Source organism: Melospiza melodia, chromosome 2 (assembly GCF_035770615.1).
Source record: "Melospiza melodia melodia isolate bMelMel2 chromosome 2, bMelMel2.pri, whole genome shotgun sequence".
Lineage (NCBI taxonomy): Eukaryota > Metazoa > Chordata > Aves > Passeriformes > Passerellidae > Melospiza > Melospiza melodia.
This window is the reverse complement of record NC_086195.1, coordinates 24,142,255-24,161,516: the sequence shown is the minus strand read 5'-3', so window position 1 is coordinate 24,161,516 and position 19,262 is coordinate 24,142,255. Positions and strand designations below refer to the sequence as shown.

General features: G+C 60.5%; 2 protein-coding genes across 8 annotated transcripts in view; both read left to right on the top strand.

Moving 5' to 3' along the window:
* Positions 1 to 946: 946 nt before the first annotated feature.
* STARD10 (StAR related lipid transfer domain containing 10) lies at positions 947 to 7,965 on the top strand. Its single transcript, XM_063148051.1, has 6 exons — positions 947 to 1,169; positions 4,968 to 5,115; positions 5,327 to 5,430; positions 5,611 to 5,728; positions 6,459 to 6,511; positions 6,585 to 7,965. Exons 1-6 carry the CDS (start codon positions 987 to 989, stop codon positions 6,810 to 6,812), a joined length of 834 nt encoding a protein of 277 aa, XP_063004121.1. The 5' UTR covers positions 947 to 986; the 3' UTR covers positions 6,813 to 7,965.
* Positions 7,966 to 10,114: 2,149 nt separating this feature from the next.
* Positions 10,115 to 19,262, top strand: part of ARAP1 (ArfGAP with RhoGAP domain, ankyrin repeat and PH domain 1) — a 35,766-nt gene continuing 26,618 nt past the window's right edge. For 2 of the 7 annotated variants that reach the window (XM_063148050.1, XM_063148049.1), the window contains exons 1-2: positions 10,121 to 10,364; positions 17,274 to 18,016. In XM_063148050.1, coding sequence (XP_063004120.1) covers positions 17,352 to 18,016 — 665 coding nt within the window. In that variant the 5' untranslated portion in view covers positions 10,121 to 10,364; positions 17,274 to 17,351. Of the gene's footprint in view, positions 10,365 to 14,037; positions 14,261 to 16,367; positions 16,447 to 17,273; positions 18,017 to 19,262 lie in introns of those variants that run through there. The other 5 variants (XR_010026644.1, XM_063148047.1, XM_063148048.1 and 2 more) reach the window with 5 other exon arrangements.

The following is a 19,262-nucleotide window of genomic DNA, read 5'->3' as shown; positions in this document are numbered from 1 at the left end:
TGCCAGTCTAGGCACATGCCACACTGCTCTGTCATCATGCACACAGTTATTCACGAGAGCTGGAAGAGCGTTCCTCGGTGCTCCCAAATGGAAAGAAAGAAATCCTGAGTCGGCAGCATTTTCAGAGCTGGATGGGAGCCAGAGCCTGAGCTTTTCCAAAAATAACACATCCCAGTCAGCACTGCCAATGGCAGCATGCCCACCTGCTCCTGGCCACCGCACCGTGGGGATGCCAGGCAAGGCCCAGCACTGGCACAAAGGATGGATAATGCACGGGCACAGGGCATGGGCTCACAGTCTCACATCAGGGTGACACACAACCCACAGAGGGGTCTCTGTCCTGCACTCGTGTACTCTCCTACCCCGACTGCAATCATGGAATCGTTTGGGTTGGAAAAGCTCGCTGGGACCATTGAGTCCAAGCACTCCCCCTGGACTGCCAAGGCCACCACTAACCCATGTCCAGGAGTGTCACATCTGTCCTTTTAAACCCCTCGGAGATGGGGACTCCACCAGTGCCAGGGCCGGACAATCCTTTCAGTGAAGAAAGCTTCCCAATATCCAACCTAAACCTTCCCTGGCACACAGTGCAGGTGTCCCTGCAAGTGCCACAACTCTGCACCCGTGTCCTGCAGCTGCTCCCGGTATCCCGCCGGTCCAGGCTGCTCCCCTCTCCCACAGCCTGTCCTTCCTCCCAGTCACAGCTCTCGCTTCCCGCCTGCTCTTCCCGGTTGCAGCTCCGACCTTCCCGTTTTCCCCCGGCTCCTCCCGGTAACCCCACCCCCACCGACATCCCCCAACTCCTCCCTCCCGGCGCTCCCGTTCCCCCCATTTTCCCTCAGGTCTCCCCCGCTCCCGCCCCCGGCGCTTCCCGGCCCGGCCCCGCCCCGGGCCCGCCCCTGCCGGTCCCATCGCGCCCCGCGCCCCGCAATGCCGCCCTAGGGGCTGGCGGCACCGGCACCGGCGGGCTGCGGCGCTCCGGGGCCATGTCGGGTGACGACGGCGGCATGTCGAGTCGCGACAGCGTGCAGATCCCCGACGACCGGGACTTCGGGGCGTTCCGGGCGCAGTGCGAGTCGGAGCAGGGCTGGAGCCTCACCTACAGCAAGGGCGGGGTGGGCGTCTGGGTGCAGCTGCTGGAGCCCGAGCGCGCCCTCCACAAGATCAAGGTGAGATCTCCCGCCCGGCACACCCTGGTGCACGGTGAGACATCCCCATCCACCCTGGGCACCCCCAGTCCGCGGTGAGACCCCCCCACCGGCCCGGCATCCCCCCGGGACCGGGGTACCCAGCAGCAAAAGGGGGGCGCGGGGACCTGAGGGCAGGAGGGACCCTGGGGGAGATGCTGCACCCTGGGCTTGGGGGGAGGGAGGGGAACCCCACAGTGAACAGGGGCTGAGTGGGAGTTCGGGGGTTTAACCACCAGTCAGGTGTGAGGGGGAATCCCAGGGAATAGTGGGGTCCCTCAGGTGATGCAGCATCTTGGGGCGAGGGGGCTCTAGGCCGAGCTGGACCCCGATGGCAGCAGGGACGCCGGGACAGGTGGGGTTAACTGGCACAGCAGGACAAATGGGCAGTCTGGGGACGCCAGGACAAACACAACTCCAGCAGGGCCGAGCCAGGGACAAGCAGGCACTGCTGAGGACTGTGCAGGGACACTGGGGACAAACAGGAATCCCCAGGGTGTGTGGGGCCGTGGGTCTTGGGTGCTGCTTTCTCCCTGCTTCACCCATTGGGAATGTCCCTCCCGTGCTTGCTGCACATCAGGGCTTGGCTTGGGGATTCCTTGGAGTCTGCAGCCACTGGCCTGCTATCACTGGGGTTGTCCCCCTTGCCCAGAGCTCCCTATGTCCCCACTGCATTTCCCCGTGGGTCCCTTCCCTCTTGGTGCCAGTGTGCTGGCACAGGCAGGTACACTCTTATCCTGGCAAAGCAGGGACACCGGCAATCAACAGACAACTTGAGACAGGAGCAGCGTAAGGATGGGGTTACAATTGAGTCTCTGGCAGGTGTCCCTGTCCCTGGTGGCACCTTCATTAAGCTGTCCTGGTATAGTGGGTGGCATCATCCTTGCCGTGGTGTCGAGCCCGGGTGGTGACGGTGGCGGTGGCAGCAGTGACGACGCGGCCTGCTCACACACTGCTCTGCAGCAGCTGGCACTGGCCCTGCTGGGGAAACCTGTCCCTGGGGCACTGGCAGTGGCTGTGCCCGGCTCCTGCCTGGAACCACTGGGTTGCTTCCACTATAGTGTGTTGGAGGAGTCTGGGCTGCTGTGACCCAGGAACGGGTCCCTGTTGTGCCCTGGTGGCACCAGTGAGCCCTGGGAGGGGGGATGGTGCTCTCTGGGGTATAGGGGGTCACTGGTGCCACCTGCACCCTGCCCCATCCCTGCAGAGGTGGGGACCCATATTGGGTGGGATGCAGAGTGTCCATCCTTGTGGCGTCCAGGCATGATGGCACAGGCATAGCTCTGTGTGACAGTGCATCCTGATCCTCCCCTGCACCCCCCCCAAGCTCCTTGTGTCCCCCAGCCCTGCTGCTTGCACTTGGGGGTTGTATCCCAAAACATCCCCTGGACTGGGGTGGCGCTTGGGTGCGTCCCCTGCCTGTCCCACAATCCCAGTGTGCCACGTTGGCGTGGCAGGGACCCAGCCCACTCCAGGATGTCCTGGAACAGCTGCTCCTGCCCCTGCACCTGGAGCTGTCTTTGCCTGCGGGGGTCCCTGAGCCAGGTCCTGCCTCTTTCCACGCCCTCCTAGACAAATCCTGCTTGGAAAGGTCCTGCTGGGTGTTTGTGTGTTGATGCCATGTGTGTGCCACTGGGTATTGGAGACCCTGTGGGGTAACACTCCTTCTCCCCACCCCGTGGCCCCCAGCAGCAGCCAGGCCCACCATCCCACCCAGGATGAAATGCTCCTGCTGGATTTTGAAGGGAGGGACACGTGGCATTGATGACGTGGCACGGCAAGGTGCAGCCCAGGGGTTTGCCCCTCATGCTGGGGGTCTGTGTGTGGGTGCTGGGCATTCTCTGCAGCTTCCCAAGAGCTGGTTTCCCCCTGAATTCATCCTGGATTCCTCCTGGATTCCTTGCTTAATTAAGTGGAACCTGAAGGTCTCGCCCTGCTTTGAGGCTGCCGCCCCCTCCTCCCCGCCCCCCTCCATTAGGGATGCAGCTCCCGTCTAACCTGTTTTCTGGAGTCTGGGAACAAGCTGGTGCCATGGCTGATTTCTCAGTGGGACATTTGGTGGCCTTGGGACTGGCTACAGGTTGGGGGAACCCAGCCAGGACACCCCTTCCTACCCGGTGGGGCAGTGAGTTGGTACCTGGGCATCTGGGATCTCCCAGGGGTGATGGTTTCCCCTCTAAATGGGCTGTCCAAAGGATGGCCAGGAGCCATCCTGTAGGATGCAGCAGAGGGGGGGTCTGGGGTGTTGGTAAAGCTGCCAGTGAGGATGAGCCTTGGTGGCTGCAGGCAGGGGTGGTGGGTGTCCCTTTTGATCTGCTGCTGTCCCACAGTCTGGCACCCATTCCTTGTTCCCTCAGGCACAGCATAACCCCAGCCCTGGGGACTTCATCTCTTTCTCTTCCACCTCCTCTTCCTCCTCCTCCTCCTCACCCCATTAGTCAATATTGACTCAAGGCTGGGGCATGTGTTTCCAGGCACTTCCCAGGTGGCACCATCCCCTCTCCTGCTGCGACCCTCCTGGCACCCCCCCAGGATGTGAGTCACCTGCAGGGCACGTCCTGCACTACTGGCCTGACCAGCCTTGCTGCTCTGGGAATTGTGCACCTGAGCATGGTGCTGGGTGCAGGGGGAGCGGGGCTTCTTCAAGGAAGTCATCCAGGCAGGCCCTCCCCAAACCTGCCCGGCAGCGGTGCCTGTTCCCAGACAAGTTTTTGGGTGAATGGAGGAGCAGGAGATGGGCTCTGTGGAACAGGGATGGGTCTCTGAGATTGAGGATAAGCACGGTGGGGTTGAGAACAGAATCCATGGGGCAGGGATAGATCTGAGCACGGTGGGGGTGGAGCTGGGCTCTGTGGGGCAAGGATGGGATTGAGGGTGAGTACTGTGGGGGAACAGACTCCATGGCTGTGTCCCACCAAGGGGCCATGTGAGGCTGTGCCCCATTGCTGGGTGCTTCTGTGCCTCTTTCCAGGGCTGGGGAGTCTCTAGTACTGTGTGCTGGGGTGACAGGGCCAGCCCTAAATCCTGAACTGCAGGGTCTGGGGGCCGGAGGAGCTGATGCTATCCCTGGGGATAAACAGGAGCCAGTGGCATTCCCAGGGACAGGCTGCTGGCTGCTCTCCCTGCCCCACAGTTGGCTCCAGCACCCTTGATCTCAGCAGATGCATCCCCTCCCTTCACCTTCTCCGTTCTCCTTGTCTCCTCGCCTTCCCTGGATCTGGCTGCCGTAGTGACGGAACAGCTCCCCGCTCTGCACCCCTCAACCCCTACTGTATGATCCATGCTGCCCCAAGGCACCAGGCACAGGCTCCTCTTGGCTCCTGTTGTACAGGGATACCACTCTGGGCAGAGCACATCCACAGTGATGGGGGGCAGGTGGGAAGCAGGGTCCCTGAGTACCCAGGATTCAGCTCCACACTGCCTTGAGGCCCTGTGTGCCTGTGCTACAGGGATGGCTGGGATCCAGGTTGGGATCCAGGTCTTCTTGGAGGAGACTGCATTGATTTTATTTTTTTTTAACATCTGAAAGGAGACACCTCCCCGCCGCCACTTGCTGGGGCTTCCCACAGCTGCCTTCCCACTTGGGGGTCCCCATGGCCTCCTTCTCTCCCAGGGGTCCCCACAGCCACTCTCACGCTTTGGGATCCCCCCTGCCCACCCGGGGGTCCCAATGGCCATCTCCCCACCACGAGGTCCCCACTGCCACCCTGTTGGGGTCCCCACAGCTGAGCTCCTGCCCTGGGGGTCCCTGGCAGGTGTCTGATGGCCCCTGCCTTGCAGTGCAGGATGGAGTGCAGGGACGTGCCGGCGGAGACGCTCTACGACGTGCTCCATGACATCGAGTACCGCAAGAAGTGGGACACCAACGTCATCGAGACCTTCGACATCGGGAGGCTGACGGCCAACTCCGATGTGGGATACTACGCCTGTGAGGAGGGGTCTGGGGGCCTGGGTGCTCCTGGGGAGGGCTCAATCCCTGGGCAGCTACCACTCCACCCTGGGCTGGCATCTGGGGGTTCCATGGTGTGTGGCGTGGAAGGGAGGAGTCTGCATACCAGTTTGGGGGGATTTGGAGGGCAGAAGGGGATCTTGAAAGTGAGTGTCTCACTCTGGAACATCCCACCTGGTGCTGTCCCTAGGGAGGTGTCCCAAGCCCCTGAAGAACCGGGACGTGGTCACACTCCGCTCCTGGCTGCCCATAGGCTCTGACTACATCATCATGAACTACTCTGTCAAGCATCCCGTGAGTTTAGCGGGGCACCGGGGGTGCTGTGGTGCTGGGCTGGGGCTGGGGCTCACTCAGATCTTGGGGGGATAGGTTGGAGAGTTGAGGGGCTCTGCACAAGCCCTGCTTGTGGCTGGTGCCTCTGTACCCCACCTGCCCTGCCAGTGACTCGTGCTCCCTCCCTGGTGCCCCCCACAGAAGTATCCCCCCCGCAAGGACATGGTGCGGGCTGTCTCCATCCAGACAGGCTACCTGATCGAGGGCACGGGAGCCAAGAGCTGCACCATCACCTACCTGGCACAGGTGGACCCCAAAGGTGAGAGAGGGACCCCCAGCTCTGTGCCCTGGGGCTCAGCACCCTCAAGTCCTTCCCTTGTGTCAGTGTGTGCTTGGGGGACCCAGTGGGGTCCTGGTGGAACTCAGGGGGGGCTTAGTGGGGGTCTCATGGGTTCTCAGTGTGGGCTCATTGGGAGTTCAGGGCCTTAATGGGGGCTGTGGGCTCAGTGGGGGCTCAAGAGTAGCTTGGGGGGCTCAGGGTGGGCTGGGGGAAGCTGAATGGGCACTGACTTGGACTTAATGGGGGCTCAGTGGGAGCTCAGTCTGGGCTGGGGGTGGCTCAGTGGGGATTCATTTGGGGGTCTGGCACTTCAGGGCAGTGTCAGTAGGGCTTCAGGAAGTCTCAGGTTGAGCTCAGTGGGACTCGGGGTGGGTGCAGGAGGACCTGTGGATATGCTCAAGGTGGGCTTGAAAGGGCTCATCAGCAGAAGCACTTTGGGATGGAGCATGGAGCAATGTCAGGAGGAAACATCTTGGGCCTATTCTCTTCAAATCTTTCATTTTTGTGGCTTGAAGAGGGACCCAAAATGCTGAAATCACTGTTTTTGACCTCTGCAAGAGCGGAGAGCAGTATGGATTGAACCCTGTTCCCTCTCTAACCACATGTGCCCACTGAGAGTGCTGTGGGGGTCACACATGTGGGGTCCTGGTTTTTAGGCACTGGGGGGATGCTGGGGGTCCCACTCCCAGCTGCCCTCCCTTCTCTCCAGGTTCCTTACCGAAGTGGGTGGTGAATAAATCCTCCCAGTTCCTGGCCCCCAAGGTGAGTCTGTGGCACGGGGGTGGGGCTGATGTGGGGTGAGGGCTCTCCGTGCCCATCTCTCTCTTCCTCCCAGGCGATGAAGAAGATGTACAAGGCATGCCTCAAGTACCCTGAGTGGAAGCAGAAGCATGACCCTCACTTCAAGCCCTGGCTGTTCCCGGAGCAGAGCCGGCTCCCGGCCCTGGCCCTGTCCGAGCTGTCCCTGCAGCATGCAGATTCCCTGGAAAACATCGACGAGAGCTCCCTGGCCGAGAGCAAGGAGGACCGTGGCGAGGGCAGCGACGAGGACAGCCTGACCTGATTCCCCTGGGAGCTCCTCTCCTCGTTCCCCTGGCTAGGACAGCCTGACATGACCCCCACCCTGGGGGCTCCTCTCCCTATCCCCCCACTTCCAACATGGTTTGTGTCTCTATCTCACACACCTGTACACATGCACCCCCACTTTGGGTTTCAGGGGGACCCCCCTCATTGGTGTACCCCTGTCTGGGGACAGCAGGGACATAGTGGGTCCCCCAGGGTGAGAAGTTGGGGGTTGTCTGGTCGCTGAGCCCTTGTGGGACACTGGAGTTGTCCCTATAGGTGGCAAACCCAAAGTGACCTTCAGCTTTTGGGGGGGGCAGAGGAAAAGGGGGGGCCCTGTGCCTGCTTCTCAGTCTTGGAGACCCTTCCACTGCACTCCCCCTCTGCCCCCCATTCCTGCTCCCCATCTCTCTATTATGGTCCAACAGAATTGCCTTCATCCCATGGGATCCCCACCCCCAGCAGACAAGTACCAGGAGGTGCTTGGGCACCTGCCTGCACCTCTGGGTGTGCAGAGGGGTTTGGGGGGCTTCTGGCACCTCCTGGCATGCTGGGAAGGAGGGCCTTTGGGGTTTTTTGGCATCTCCAAGCATGTAGAGGGGAAGCTTCTAGGCTCCTGGCACCTCCAGCATGTTGGAGGGGATGTTGGGGTCTTACCTTCAGGCATGTGGGAGGAGTTGAGGGGCTCATGGCACCTCCAGATGTGTTGTGGTGGGCATTTTGGGGGCTCCTGGGATCTCCATTCATGTTGAGGGAGGGTCTTATGGAGTCTCAGCATCTTCAGGTTTGTGTGGGGGAGGTTTTGGGGTAAGTTCACACCTCCAGGTGTGCCCAGTATCTCTAGGGGCTCCCAGCATCTTCAGGCACGTTGAAAGGACTTGGGGGGGGCTCCTGGCACCTCCTGGTGTTGTGTGGGTCTCTGAAGGCTCCTGTCCTGTCCCCTGCCTTTCTAGGATGGGGACCCTTTCCAAGCTGGGTGCCTGGACCCTTCCTCCACTGGAATTTGAGGCCTTGACTGGGGGTTTGGGAGCTGGTCTTTGGCCATGCTCCTGCCCCCTCCTTTTCTGGGGGTGCACAGGGACATGGGAGATTTTGTACCTTGTACCAGAGTTGATTATTTAGGAATAAAATAATTGAATCTGGCATGGGAGGGACTCGGCCTCTGTCCCCCCTTGGTCCTTTGGTAGCCATCCTTGTCCCCACAGTGCACTCAGACAGGGGGTCCCTGCTCATGGTGGTTGCTGGGGGGACCCTCAGGGGTTGTGGGACCCTCACCTCCAGGGGGGCTCTGGGTGATGGTGATGCCACCAGAGGGTGGCAGAGAAACCCCTAAAATGAATTTACACTGGGCACTGATTAGGCATGAGGCCACACACTCCTTGTAGCTGGTTTTCCCACAGCCCCAGCCAAGCCAGTACCAGCAGTACATTTCCCCCAAAACCTCCTCTGGGAGAGGAGACGTGTGGGGCTGAACTTTGGGGGCACTCCAGGGGGACACATCCTGGCTTCTCCAGGAGGAGAATACTGGGGAACAGAGCTGGCACTGCCTGGATCGTGGAGTCCTGGGACTCTTGTCTCCTCCTGGGGTGCACCCAGGGACAAAGCTGCTTGTGCACCCCATCTCTGCCCTCCCAGTGCTGTGGCACCCCAACACCTCAGCAGGCCCCCACCAGCAGGGTCTTGGTGAGTGGCATTGTCCAGCACGTGCCATCCTCTGTGCCTGTGTCTCTGTCACCTGTGGGGCTGGGGTGGGCACTAGGGACTTGCTTCCCATTTCTCCTGTTAATTTCCACCTCCTCCCACCCTCCTGCACTGCTCCCAGTTAAAAATAGAACCCAATTAAAAAGGAACCTGGCCACCACCCACCTGGCAGGTTGGAAATGGAGCCGAACTGGATACAGGACACACTGCAGCAGCTTGAGCCAGGGGGACGCGGAGCAGGACAGGTGATGGGGTAAAGCCCCTCGTGGGGAGGGCTTAGCTCTGTCAGCTCTGGGAGGTACAGCTGGAGACCCGGAGCTGCAGGACCAGAGAGAAGATGGCTCCAAAGGGAAATGGAATATGCTCTGGAACATGTCTGGCGCCAGGGGGGCTGAGAAGAGCTGGGGCACAGGTAGATATGTGGAGGGGGGCAGTGATCTAAGGGCTGTGCTGGGCACATCCTCAGGGACTGACTGACAGGGGTCATCCCTGAAATGCTGCTGGGAAGGGGTACAAGGCTTCAGCCCTTCAGGGATTAGGCATTGCTGCAGGCCCCTGGGGTCTCAGACAGACTTTGTTGTGTGACACCCCCGAAGTGGGTAAGGCCATGGCACCCTTATCCTCTGCCAAAGGCTCTGGGAGGGTATCCCCCCCAGATGGATCCGAAGGTTTGGGATAGGAGAGCAGGGATGTGTGATTGGGTCTGGGGAGCAGGATGGGATAACGTGGGGGATGTGATGGCTCCGGGGAGTGGGGTAGGGAACAGTGGTGGGCTGGTGGAGTAGGGGGGATGCAGGCAGTAAAGGAGCTTTTTGGGGTATTTCACGCTGGCCCCCAGGCAGAGCCCCCCTGAGCAGCAGCACCATGGCCGGGCTGTGGGGCTGAGCCTGGCCCCTCCTGCCCCTGAGCAGCAGCAGCATGGCTGGGCTGTGGGGCTGAGCCTGGCCCCCTGAGCAGCAGCATGACCAGGCTGTGGGGCTGATCTGGCCCCCTGAGCAGCAGCAGCATGGCCGGGCTGTGGGGCTGAGCCTGGCCCCCTGAGCAGTACCATGGCCGGGCTGTGGGGCTGATCTGGCCCCCTGAGCAGTACCATGGCCGGGCTGTGGGGCTGAGCCTGGCCCCCTGAGCAGCAGCATGACCAGGCTGTGGGGCTCATCTGGCCCCCTGAGCAGCACCATGGCCGGGCTGTGGGGCTGAGCCTGGCCCCCTGAGCAGCAGTACCATGGCCGGGCTGTGGGGCTGATCTGGCCCCCTGAGCAGTACCATGGCCGGGCTGTGGGGCTGATCTGGCTCCCTGAGCAGCAGTACCATGGCCGGGCTGTGGGGCTGAGCCTGGCTCCCTGAGCAGCAGTACCATGGCCGGGCTGTGGGGCTGATCTGGCCCCCTGAGCAGCAGCAGCATGGCCGGGCTGTGGGGCTGATCCGGCCCCTCCTGCCCTGGCCTCGCGTGGGCGAGGGGCCGAGCAGGGGGGGCTGCCACCCCCGGAGCCGGCAGCCAGCGTGTCCCGGTCCCTGAGCGCCGGATGAAAGGACCATTGTCCCAGGCTGGGCAGCCGTGAGGGCTGGCCATGGACACCCCACGTCCCCTCTGTGTCCCCCGGCCCTCCCACTCTCCTTCTTACCCCCCACTAAGACCTTGGGAATTGTGCGGGGAGGCAAGAACCCCACGCGCAACCCGTTCATTATTTTTTTGGGGAAAGTCCTGGCAGCTTTCCCCTTGAATCCTGTTTCCATGAGGCAGCCAAAGCTCCGTGCGGGAACAAGCCCGGGCCTGGCAAGGGGGGCCCGGAGTGCCCCCGCCCCGGGAAGCGCCCCGGCATCCTCTGGGAGCCGCCGCTGCCACCGGACAGAGGTACCGGGTGCTCCGGGGGGCTGCGGGGGCACCCCCGGCTCGGGCGGGGACAGGGGACATGGGAGGGGGGACACTCTGCCTTCTCAGCGCCGTTTCTCTCCTGGGGGCGGTTGTGTTTCTTTCCACGTGTTTCTGTGGGCACACAGGGGGGCACCGGGGATACTGGGAGCTGCTGGGGCGGTGGGGGGAGTATGGATTGTTCCCCGGCTCAGTGCAGCAGTGGTGTGCCCCCCCAACCCCCCCGACTGGGGTACTCGTGCTGCAGATGGCCCCGGTGTACCCCAGCTCAGCCCCGGTACTCCCCAGCCACATTCCAGTACGCCCCAGCTGGCTCTCAGCGCACCTTACCTCGATCACAGTATGCTCCAGTTCACCCCCAGACCCCTCCACCGCAATCCCAGCACATCCCAGCTCAACCCTGGTTCAATTCCAGTATGCTCCAGCTGCCCCCCAGGAAACTCCAGCTCACTCCCGGCAGACTCCAGCTCACCCCCAGCACACCCGACCTCAACCCCAGCATGCTCCAGTTGAACCCTGCTACTGGCCATGTGCCCCCCAGCTGCCCCAAGCAGACCCCAACTCATTCCCAGCGCACCCCCACTAAATCTCAGCACACCCCAGTTCACCTTAGCGCATCCCAGCTCAAAGCCAGTTCATCCCAGTTTAATCCCAGTATTCCCCAGCACGTCCCAGCTCCTCCCCAGTATATTCCAATTCACCCCAACACTTCCCAGCTCAATACCAGCACATCTCAGTTTAACCCCAGTTTAACCCTAGCCTTCCCAGTTCACTTCCAGCATATCCCAGCTCCCCTGAGCAGACCCCAGCTCAGCCCCAGTCTCCAGGGAGCCCTGGCATTGCTGATAGCCCCCATTCCTGTTGCCGGGTTAGGGTGAGTGACATGTTGGGAGACACTGGGTGGTTGTGCTGCCCGTGCCAGGGGTGAAGCTGGGACAAGGGGACCCCGAGGGCCCAGCTGGCAGATTTGTTTTCTGCTGGGGATCTGGCATGTCCCTGTTCATAGCCAAAAACCAGCGTCAGCTGCTGGCCCCTGCCAGCAATGCCTGTGCCACACTAACCACCACCCTAATGCCAAGGGATGCTGGTAGTGGGCTTCCCTTGCTTTCCTCCTCCTCTTCCTCACTGTTTTCCAGTCTGTCTGGTGAAGCCTGGAGCTTTGCCAGTGCTGTGCAGCTGGAACTGGGATGGTGGTTGCTTTGTCCTGCAGTAATGGCAAGCTGGTTCCACAGGACACCTTCACACTGCTGGGGCCATCAGGTTGGGGTTTGGGGTGCCCAGGGACTGCACCTGCACAGGGGGTTCCTAGGTCAGCACCACTGCAAGGACAGCAATTTTAATTTGTGGGTTCAGCCCCAAAAGCCGAGTTTTGGAGGCACAGGGCTGAGTGCTAGGGCTGGGTGGCTATTCTGGGGTGCTGGGAGAAAGGCAGCAAGGAGAACTCCTCCAAGAGCTTATGGTGCCTTTCTGGGGGTGCTCCAGCAGCTACTGGGGATGTGTTTCTATGGGCCACAGCCAGGACATCAGGGATAGAGATATTTAGAGCAATATTGAGGATGTGTTTGCTGCCAGAACTTAGCTCAGAACAAGGTGAGCCCTGGAGATTTTAGGGGTGTCTTGTGGGAGGCAGGGAGTGATGCAGCTCCTGTGGCAGGACTCTGGCTGTGGGGGGTTTGATGCTTGGGGACACTTTGCAGATGGGTCTCCCAAATCTACAGATGAGGGAAAGCCTGGCTGTGTAGAAAGTCTTTCACAAAGGGGGGGTGGGTGCATGTGTTTGGCAGTCCCTGTGCTTGTCTCTGCTGCAGCATCCCCTGCCTTGGCTTATCTGCAGTCCTGTGGTGGCCAGGGGGATCCAGGGGATGGCCCCAGTATGGTGTGACCCTGCTGTGGGGGACAGGGCCTGTGCACCCCAATGAGCATGAAGCAGAGGCTGGAGAGCGTCAGGGCTGGAAAAGGGTGCACCCCATCCACAGCTGGAGGGGTCACCCCTTCCCACGACACTTTCACTTCCCACTTACGAGAAAGTGAAAGAGGGACCTGCACGGTTGTAGTGCTGGTAATGGGGCTGATTTCTCATGGAGGAAGGAGGTGCCCTGCTTCCCAGGGACCCATCAGGGACAGGGACCCATCCTCTGCAGCCAGGCTGTTGGCACAGCCCCCCCTCAGCATCACCAGACCCTGGCACACTGGGGCTCCTCTGGGGTGGCTGTGCATGTGGGGTTTGGCTTCCTGACCTAGTTTGCTGGCAGCTTCCATAAAGTGTGTCAGGAGCTGAGAGCATTCCAGTGGAACTCAGTGGGTAGTGACAGCATTGCCAGATGTATTTACCCCTTTTCTGGCTGGATTTCCTCATTTCTGGTCAGATTTACCAAGTTTTTTTACTGGATTTGCTAATTTCTGGCTGTATTTGCCCCTTTTCTGGCTAGATTTTTGAGGCAGGCAGCAACACCTTGGAAGGGAATGCTGTTTGCTGATGCAAACTCATCTGTTTGTTGGTGCCACAGCCTGGGACATATTTCACCCTCCCAGGTTTTGCTTCCATGGAGGAAGGGGAATGCAGGTGGGACCCTGGGGAAATGAGGGACCCTCAGTTTTCCTGCCCCCTTGTTCCTAACTCCTCACCCACCTCATCACTGCCCACCTCCCACCCTCTATGCACACAGAGCTGGCTTGAAGCAGCTCCCCTGTCTGGGCACACCCTGGTGTGTATGTGTGTGTGAGCCCTCTGGCTTCTTCACATGAACCACCTGGAAATGGCAACTCATGGCAGAGGGAGGAGGCTCCAGAGAGGCAATTCCACCTCTGGATTGTGATTCCACAAGCCTGAACTTGATCCCTGAACAGCGCCTGGGGGGTTTGAATATCATTTGCAATTTCTTTGGCTGAGAAGATCTTGAAAATGAAAAAGCCTCACCTTCCCAGGAAATACCTTGGGTGCTGCTGAGCAGGTGGGCACCCACTGAGGTGGGATGTGGAGGGTTTGGGTGGGAAGGGGTCTGTGGAGTGTGGGGTAATCACTGCTTGCTGAGGATCCTGCTTGGGCGGTTTCGGGGTGAGGATGTGGTGCTTTCGATTCCCAGCTGGGTGGGGAATCTGCAGTGGTCCTGGGAGGTCTGTTGGGGACATCACATTCACCCCCTGGATCCAGCAGAGACACTGGTGACATTGGCCTCATTCTGGCTGGCTGTGGCTTTAGTGCTGAGGATCTCTCCTTAATTTAGGCAGGAAAGGGTAAAAATTGCTGTGGTGTGAGTCTGGTTGCCCAGTGGTGGCTGAAGAAGCCCCTTCCCACTGGTGGCCAACCCTGTTCCCACAGGTCCTTCTGCCACTCGGCTTTACTCTGGTGGGTTACAGCTTACTGTCCTCTCAGGGAATCCACAGGGGTCCTGGGGTGTTGGGACATGGCAGCCACCTGCCTGCTTGTCCCTTTCTGCCCAGTGGCCAGAGCTCATCTTGTCCTGCAGCCCCACAACGCCCTGTCCTTGGTACCTGGTTCCTGCTGCAGCAGTGCTGAGCTCTCACTTCCCAGAGATCACCCTGCCTGGCTCTTCCTTCCTCTCCTGCTGAAAGCCCTGCCCCGTCCTTCTGTCACCCAGGGCTCACAGCACCTCAGATCCAGCCTTCTCATGGCAGCTGTGGTCAGTGCCTCACCACACTGAGGCCTCACAGCTCTGCTGGGCTCTTGCACCACATCCTAGCTCAGAGCTCTGCTCGGCTTTCCGGAAAGTTCCCATTGCTGAGGTGGCGTTTGAGGAAGTGCCAGGGCCGGCAGAGACCCCTGGGCAAACCTCCAGTGCTCCAGCTGGACCACGGGCAGGCTGGCCACCTCCTGCTCCTGCTGCTGCTGCTGCTGCTGAGCCCAGGGACCTGTGCTGGTAATGAGCTTTCCTTGATTTCCCACAGAGCTGGGCAAGGGGAACATGGGGTGCGGCAGGGTTTGCCTGCACTGGAGGAGGAATTGCAGTGGGAACTAGATAACCAAGTGGGTGCTAAACACCCAGCCGGGCTCCTGTGCTGGATTTTCCTGGCTCATGGCCACTATTCTGTAGCAGGGAGGAGCTGTGGGATGGCCACCACTTCATTACCTGGTGCCTGGGTGCTGAGTGCAGCTGTCAGTGACATCCTGATGGCCCTGGTCACACTGCTGGATTCCTGGCACGTTGTTAGGGTAACAGTGATTACCCAGGGGAAGCTGGAGCCAGTGAAGGAAGCGTGCTCGCCTGTCACTTCAGTCAGAGCCCATAGCTTCCATGGCATGCACAGCTCCTTAATCAAGCAAGCCCAGCCCTCATTAGTGCCCTACCTGAGGGCTGGGAAGCCCATGGCCCTGAGAGAGTGGTGGGATGCAGTGGGAGAAGGGTGGGCACACCCCTGCATCACGGGGGGCTACTCTCTGGGGCCAGCATGCTCAGCTCTGCTGGGGGAAGAGGTGAATCCCAAATGCTCTCTTGAGCTGAGGGCATCTGGTGGGCTGGGGTAGCTGCAGAAGCCTCCAGAAAAGCAGCCAACACCCAAATTTGGGGAGAGAGGGGCTTGCTGAGCCCCTTGGTCCAGAAAAAGGGAACCAGCACCAGGCACCCCCAGATCCTTCATCCCCAGAACTGTGAGAGTGAGGGCTCTGTGGGTTTGGGATGGGGCTGAGGGGTATTTTGGCATCCTAACTTATCCCCCCAGAGCACCAGCCACAGTGCCAGGGTGCTGGCAGCCCTTGCCATTCCCTCCTCACACCATTTGTCCAGCCTTTAAGTCTCTTACAAAACAGCCCCTGTGGTGTTGCCTAATCCCAGGGAGGAATGCAGTGGGTCAGCACTGGGAGGATTTGTGCTGGGCAGGGGCCACAGCCAGGGTCACCCCCCAAACCCCAGCAGCCAGCTGGGTCACAGCATCTCCCTGTCTTGGTTTTGCTTCTGGAATATCCTCATCTTGTTTAGCACAGAGGTTAAATGATTAATGATTGGAGGAGGGAACCTAGCAGAGGCCTGATGAATTATTTACTTGGTGAGGGCAAAGGGCCTGACAGCAACGGGAGCTGCCAGCCTGGCACACCGGGGACTTCCCTCACTGGCGTTGTGTCCCCATCCCTGTCCCTGGTGAGCAGCAAGGAGGGCCCTCAGCCACCCCAGATAGTGCTGGGACAGCGCCAGTGGTGAGTGCTGGTGCAGCTGTCCCTTCCTGCCAGCTCTGTCCCACCACTGCATCCATGTCCTGGCACAGCTGGGGATGCTGGCACTGGTGTCAGTGGGTGACACTGGTGGCGATTCCTTGGCTCTAGCCAGGACAGGGGGCATTTGTGGGAGCCCCATCCTGCTGTCACTGTGTTTCCCTCTGCTCCTCCACAGCCAGTGCCCAGCTGGGGTGGAGCCTGCCTGTGCTGGTGTCACTGGGATGTGGTGACAGCAATGTCACCCAGCACCATCACATTTTCAGTAATAGATGAGGGCTTTCTAGGTGTGGAGGTGGAAGAGAGAATTTTATTCTGAATCAGGGATTTTTGTGGTGCTGGGACCAGGGATTTTATTCTGAATCAGGGATTTTTGGGTGCTGGGAAGGTCCTGGGTGCTGCTGATTTCTCTGGTGCTGCCAGCAAGGAGCCACAGGGGTGAGCCAGCGCTGTTGCTCCTTCCTTGGACACTTGATCCTTGGAGCCTGAAGCAAAGCCAAACTGTGCCAGGAAGTGCCAGGGAAGTGGCACTGTGGCCACATCCCAGCAGCACCACTGGGATGCTGGTGTCTCCAGGTGCAGGGCTCACTGGCTGCAGGGACCCCGGCAGTGTCCAGTTTGTGCTGGCTTGAGAGCGAGCTCTGCTCAGCTGTGCACTTTGCACCGAAACCGCAAGTGCTGCTGAGGGGGGCCTGCCTGAGTCACAGCAAATGTGACTCTGACAGCAGATCAGACTGGCCTATTTACAGCTCCAGGAAATCCTCTGGCTCCTTCTTAGCAGGTCTAGAGAAACCTCCAGCAAACACAAAATAAGATGGTGCCGGGGTCACGAGCAGCGCTGTGTGTGCCGGCGTGACAGGATCTGCCTCCTGCCTGGAGCCTGCTGAGGCCGTGATGCTGGTGGGTGGGAAGGGCAGGGCATCCCATCTGCTGCTTGGGGGATAACAGGGATTTGCCCTGCCAACAGCTATGGTGTGGGATGGGTGTTCTGCTGCAGGAGCTGGGACAACAAATGAGCCCCATGTGCCAAGCTCTGGATGCCACAAGGGCACTCTGCTAGGTGTGAGCACCAAGGTGCTCTGCCAGCACTCCAGGGTGTGGTGCCATGCCAGAGCAATGCCAGGGACAGACAGGGCTTTGGAGCTGGGAGCAATGCCAAGGACAGACAGGGCTCTGGAGCTGGGAGCAATGCCATAGTGGGCATATGGTCTGTGAGGAGGGGTTTGGTGTGGTTTGGGCTGGGGGCTCCAGTGACAGCACCCTGCCACGGGCTGTGATAGGGACAGCCTGGGAGAAGGGACAGCCTTCTGGATCCAACTGTCCATGTCACCCTATCCTGGCTTGCTGCTGTGAACCAGAGGAGCTGCATCCTCGAGGGTGACAGCCCTGAGACGCAGCCAACAGCTCCCCTGCCCTTGAATCATGCATATTCAGGCATATTCCCTGATTATCCACAATGTGGATAATCCCCTACTGCTCTGTCCCACAGCCCAAATGTCATCCCTGGGACCAAGCTGGGGCTTCATCTGTAAAGGGATGACCTCTATGTTTCAATGCCTAAACTGGGACGCACCAGCATTTCCACACCCCTGCAGCCCCCCAGTTCAGGAGTGGGTGATCCTGGGGGCACAGCATGGTTGGAGGCTGGGAATATTGGTTTTGGGACTCCAAGCTTCACCTGGTGTGTGTTTTGGACTCCAGGCTTCACCTGTTGTCTCCATTCCCAGGTCCTGATGTCATCCTGAGCCTTGCTGGCAGCACAAGATGCACTGAGTGGTGCAGGTTTCCGTGGCCAGCCCCCTGCCATGGAGGAGGAGGGATCCCTGCCGGTGTCTGCCTGGCTGTCTGCCGTCCATCTCGACCAGTATGTGGAGAGCTTCCAGCAAAGCGGGCTGTGGTCGGTGTGGGACTGCCGGGCTCTGACGGACGAGGGGCTCACCCGCCTTGGGGTGCTGCTGCCCGGCCACCGCCGCCGTATCCTCCTGGGCTTGCAGAAAGCTTTCGCCGAGGCGCCGCCGCCCGCAGGGACTCAGCAGCCCCCTGGCACCAGACCTGTCCCCATGAAGCGCCACATCTTCCGCCCGAGCGCTGCGGCAGCGCCGGAGCCGCCGGAGCCCCGGTGCCCGCCGGTGCCCGCTGGGACCCCACCGCTGGAGCCGGAGAGGGGGGCAGGCTTCCCCCAGCTGCCCCCACCCATCCCACCGAGGGTGGGCTGCCGCCCGCCCCTCAAATTCTCGCCATCGCTATCGGGGGACAGCCCCGAACCCCCCCTTGCATCCTGCAGCCATCTCCCAGCCCTGGAGGACTCCTCTCCAGCAGCCTTTGGGGACAAGCCCCCCGCCGACAGCAGGGCCAGACCCCCACTGCCGGCCAAGAGACACCAAGTGGAAACCAAGTGCCAGAGCCTGAAGGGCCCCCCAGTGCCTGAGCGCCCCCCCGTGCTGCCCCCCAGGGCTGTGTCCCACAGGAGGTAAGGGGGGGGGCAGGGACACGGCCCCAAGGTGGCCAAGTCTGTGTGGGGGGCTGCTGGGATGTGGGTGGGACCCTTGGGGTCACAATATGGCTTGCCTATGCGCTCCCCAGACCTTAGAACATGTCCTGGGGGTACCCCCTGCCCCAGTACATCCCATGGGGGTACTAACCCTTCCCCCAACCCCAGCACAACTGCTGGGGGTACCCCCAACCCCAGTACATCCCATGGGGGTATCCCCAGCCCCAGTACATCCCATGGGGGTACTGACCCTTCCCCCAACCCCTGCACAACCCCTGGGGTAGCCCTGCCCCAGGGCACGGCACATTTCCCTACCAGCACTGGGGTGGGGGGTGCTGAAATATTCATTTTAGCTCTAGCTGGGTGTATCCACCCTGCTCATCCCAGTCAGCCAGGTCACCCCAGCCTGGCATGGGCTGGGTGCCATCCCACAACAATGCAGAGCCCTGCCTTCCCCCCACCTGCAGTGTAGGCAGTGCTGAAGCCTGAGGAACTCTGGACACCAGTGGGTGCCAGGCAGTGAACTGCCACGCACAGGGAGCGTGGGGCAAGCTGCTGCCAGCTGCTGTGGCCAGGTGACACGGGAGCAGGCTGGAATTTTGGGACAGCAGCACTTGCAGCCCCCCCTTTGATGTCCCAACCACCCAGTGCACTCCCAAATCCTGCAGAGCACAAGCAGATGTGGGGATGAGGACTGGGAATGCAGTTTGGAGGGGGCAGACAAGCTCCTGGGTACCAGCACCCTCCCAGAATGAGGTGAGGGAATGTCACCAGGCTGGTGTGGCCCCCATGCCCCAGGAGTCCTTCCCTGCAACCTCCCCAGGACCCACAGACTCTAAGGGATATACTCCTGGAGCTGGGGGGTCTAGGTGGTCCCCTCAGGGGGGTCCTGGGAGTGAGGCTGGGTTTGTCCTGACTGAAGGTGCTGGATGGGACCATCCAGCTGGACTGATGGTGTTGGATGTGTGCAGTCAGGATGAGAATGGGAGGGCTGGGTTTTCCCTCCAGCTTCCCATCCCTGTGTCCCAATGGGCTTTTTGTGGTAAGGCGGGTGGAGGTGATCCCTCTGCCTGTGCTGTCCATGCTGGATGTTGGATGCCAGCTGTGCCAGCGTTCTGGTTCTTGCCATGCTGGTTTGGTGCTGGGTGTGCCATCGGTTTGGTACTCGCCATGCTGGTTTGGATGCCAGCTGTGCTGTGGGTTTAGTGCCATCCATGCTGGTTTG

Excerpts from the sequence above, each read along its gene's own strand:
- STARD10 (XM_063148051.1), top strand. The coding sequence starts at position 987 with ATGTCGGGTGACGACGGCGGCATGTCGAGTCGCGACAGCGTGCAGATC. Across the intron at positions 5,729-6,458 it reads GGCACAGGTGGACCCCAAAG|GTTCCTTACCGAAGTGGGTG; the intron begins GTGAGAGAGGGA and ends CCTTCTCTCCAG. Across the intron at positions 6,512-6,584 it reads CCCAGTTCCTGGCCCCCAAG|GCGATGAAGAAGATGTACAA; the intron begins GTGAGTCTGTGG and ends TCTTCCTCCCAG.